The 3997-nt window shown below is 25.3% G+C and overlaps 1 protein-coding gene across 1 annotated transcript; it reads left to right on the top strand.

Annotated features, from left to right (window-relative positions):
- The first annotated feature begins 237 nt into the window (after positions 1-237).
- LOC110634977 (CASP-like protein 1B1) lies at positions 238-2790 on the top strand. The gene is made up of 3 exons (XM_021784144.2): positions 238-491; positions 1361-1484; positions 2425-2790. Exons 1-3 carry the CDS (start codon positions 271-273, stop codon positions 2671-2673), a joined length of 594 nt encoding a protein of 197 aa, XP_021639836.2. The 5' UTR covers positions 238-270; the 3' UTR covers positions 2674-2790.
- Positions 2791-3997: the final 1207 nt, after the last annotated feature.

The following is a 3997-nucleotide window of genomic DNA, read 5'->3' as shown; positions in this document are numbered from 1 at the left end:
ATTAATCTTTAAATAATATCCCATGGAACTTCATTGACATAATAAGTAAGACTTTAAGCTATAGGGAAACGGGCTTAAATTTTCCAAACCACCAATACGAAAAAGAGCAAAACAAGTGGATGGTTAGACCCACCCAAAGAAACTCACATGGCTTATAAAGACCAAACAAATGATTTTGGTCATCCATTTTATCTAATCTCACAGTTATAAATAACAGGTTTGAGCACATCAGCAATCACTGCAAAATCCATTCATCTATCTCTGTCTTCCATGGCTCTACAAAATGGAGAAAAATGTGAGGTTGGGTCCTCTAGCTCAGGGCTAATTAGGGTAGTTTTGTTGCTAAGGGTGGTTGCATTTTTTGCCACAGCAGCTGCAACTATTGTGATGGCTCTCAACAAACAAACCAAAACCTTTGTGGTTGCTACCATTGGGAGTAACCCTATAAGCGCTACTCTCACTGCCAAGTTTCAACACACCCCAGCATTTGTGTAAGCACTTTGCTCATTCATTTATATCTAATTTTATCAACCATTGTGATGAGGAGCCACCAGTGCTTATCACATTGGTGATATATAATAAAGTTATATTTTCCAAAAATAATCACTATAAATTTTATTCATTTTTTTTATTTTATCAAATTTCAAAAGAATTTATTAAATTTATATACTCTATATTCAGTTAAATTATATATACATACTATGTGCATATCCATATATACATCAGTAATTACAAAAAATCTGAACTTATTGTGGATATTGTGTATTTTTTTTATAAAAAAAGTTTACAAAATTAGTGATAGTTTAATTATGGGGAATTTACAATTTGGTTATAGGTTTTATTCTATATTACACTTTAGTTCCTGAATTTTGAAAAATCATTTATTTATTTATGAGTTTTACATTACATTATACTTTAATCCTTAGATTTTAAGAAATGAATTATTTAGTACCTATAATTTTAATATATAGAATAATTTAGTCAATGGATTAAATTATTTTATATGTTAAAATTAGCAAGACTAAAGTGTGATGTAGTATAAAATTTAAAAATTAAATAATTAATTTCTCTAAATTTAAGGATTAAAGTGTAATATAATATAAAAACTCAAAGGATTTAATAATTAATTTTTTAAATTTTAAAAATTAAACCATGATATAGAGTAAAACCCAAAAATTAAATTATAAATTTTCCTTAAAATTTTCAAATATCCAATAAAAAAATAATAAAAATCTTTATTAATAACCTTTAATTTCTTGTTGTTGAAATCATCAAGATGTTAGGCTGAAGTCCCAATGAGAACCTTTCATATTGCTTAAATGTTTGGTTGCTAATATAAGATGCAAATTAAATGATACAGGTTCTTTGTGGTAGCAAATGGAATGGCTAGCATCCATAACTTGCTGATGATTATCGCTGACGTATTTGCTCCAAATTTTGACTACAAAGGACTACGCCTTGCCATAATCGCCATTTTGGATATGGTAATCCAAATTTATCTTTTTTAAATATTTAATTATTTATTTATAGTGTGTGTTAAATATAATTTTTAAATTAATTTGATGATTTAAAAAATTAAGATTTTTAATCACCAATTTTAACTCATTCACATTAATCATTAATAATTAATCGTGATTTTTAAACCAAATAAACCTTTATTTGTTTTATGAAAAATAATTTATATATGAAAAATATTTTATATGTAAAATATTTTTTTTTTAATTTTTCATAAAAATATTTTTTATTATTTAGTTGTAAGGTTAAATTAATAACATTAATCATATGTATTTATATCATATATGTATAAGTGATTTTATATTTTAATAAGATTATAAAATTTTGTAGGTGAAAAATAATTTTTTCTTTTAAAAATATTTTCTATTGACTTATTTTTTCAACTATTCTATGTTAAAAAATGTGAAAAATATTTTCTAAGAAACAAATGAAACTTCACTTTCTGACTTGTCCGTAGCTATGATTGAAAATTTAACTTTTATTGCAATCGCTTACTTTTTTATAATTTCTTTTTTTTTTTCATTAAGTATCATATAATTATAAGATTTGGTGTTAGTAAAATGATTAAAATCACCCAATTCAATCAAATGGTTGAAAATCTTAATGTACAATGGAAATCAACATGAAATTTGATAGTAATTGATGGCACTAATAAGATTGATCATTAAAAAAAAAATTAAATGTAAGAATTAATTGAAAAAATTGGATAAAATTACAACAATCTTTTTTAATTTTAAAAAAATTTGATAAAATTTGTATAAATTTTGAAAATTTAGCTGATGTAAATATTTAAATTAAATCACCAAAACAAGAAAATATTTAAATTATTTTTATGACTAGACCTATATTTTATTATTGGAAAGGCGATCATTGTTTTTTCCTAAATTTTGATTGAATTGAGTTGGGCAGATGACAGTGGCTCTGATATCAGGAGGGGTGAATGCAGCAGTATTCATGGCAGAACTAGGGAAGAATGGAAATTCACATGCAAGGTGGAATAAAATCTGCGACAAATTTGGAAGCTTCTGTGATCGTGGAGGTGGAGCCATCATAGCTTCCTTTGTTGGCCTTCTGTTCATGCTACTCATTACCGCCCTGTCCATTATCAAGCTTCTCAAACCCAAATCTCATCATAATTGTAGTTCATTAGTTCCATGATGAGTTTTTATTTGGCAATATTTGAAATTGGAATGCGAAACGACTGTAATATAATTACTTCTTAATTATTATGTTTTACTTTTTTAAATAATTAATTAATAATGTCAAATTCTCAAATCTTGCTTGATTAATATTTAAATCCAATATATTAACAGAATTACTTTGAATTCCCCACATAATAATCGAAATTTGGTAATCTAAAATACGGACTTTAGGGTTAAATTTTCAATAAAATAAGAGTGGAAGGCATTATCAAATTAAACAAAAAAAAAAAAACAAGATATACTGTATTTTTTGGTGAGGTTGTTGATATCAGTGAAGTCATTCATGTAATTTATAATTTAAAGGCTAAATATATAAATTAATTTATGACTTTTATTAAAATAAATTTAATGTCACCCTTAATTTGAAAAATTGTCACATCTCATTCTTAAACCTTTATAATTTAAAAAATTTAAGAAGGTTAAATATATAAATTAATCTCTAATTTTTATTAAAAAAAAAAAAGTCAAGTGGTACTCGATTAGTCCAATTTCTCTTTTCAATCTTGATGCTAACTAGAATGCAAGGTTCACTTAATTTCACTTTTTAAAAGTTGAAGGGTGAGATAAAACATTTTTAATGGTTAGAGTATCACCAGACTTTTTTGGTAAATGTTAGGGTTAAAATATGTTTTTCTCCTAAATTAAATTAGTAAATGCCATTATTTATCTTTAATATTCATTGTTTTTGTTGTTTAATAAATTTAGGGTAAAGATAAAGTCTATGGAATTAATGAGCTTTGCAAAAAAATTACAATAGTATTATAATTATAAGATTGTTATTGCATCAAAGTATTATTCCTAATTCTTGGTCTCGATAAAATTTATTAAGACTGGTTTCCTTTAAGAAAGGAGGCAATTGCTCTCATAGTTTGAGGTGTAAAGGATACTTAGAATTAATGTACAAGTGTTTATAATAAATTGATTGAATTGCCTAGCACGAATATTCCACATGGAAATTACCTATGTCTATGGAAAAACTCACATGATTTTAGTGTAAGTGATCATTTGATTTGGGATCGCTAATAAATTTCATAAATTAATCTTTAACCTTTACCAAAAAGCCTAGTGACATTCAATTAGTTCAATTTCTCTTTCAATCTTGATGCTAACTAGGAAAGTAAGGTTCACTTAATTTTACTTTTTAAAAATTGATGTGTGATATAAGACAGTTTTAATGGTCAAGAAGTCACTAGACTTTTCTGGTAAATGTTAGGGATTAAAATATGTTTTCGTCCTAAAATAAATTAATAAATTACATTATATATCTTTAATATTCATTG

Source organism: Hevea brasiliensis, chromosome 11, assembly GCF_030052815.1.
Source record: "Hevea brasiliensis isolate MT/VB/25A 57/8 chromosome 11, ASM3005281v1, whole genome shotgun sequence".
In the NCBI taxonomy this organism is placed as follows: Eukaryota; Viridiplantae; Streptophyta; class Magnoliopsida; order Malpighiales; family Euphorbiaceae; genus Hevea; species Hevea brasiliensis.
The sequence above is the reverse complement of the archived record's forward strand: the minus strand, read 5'-3'. Positions and strand labels throughout refer to the sequence as shown.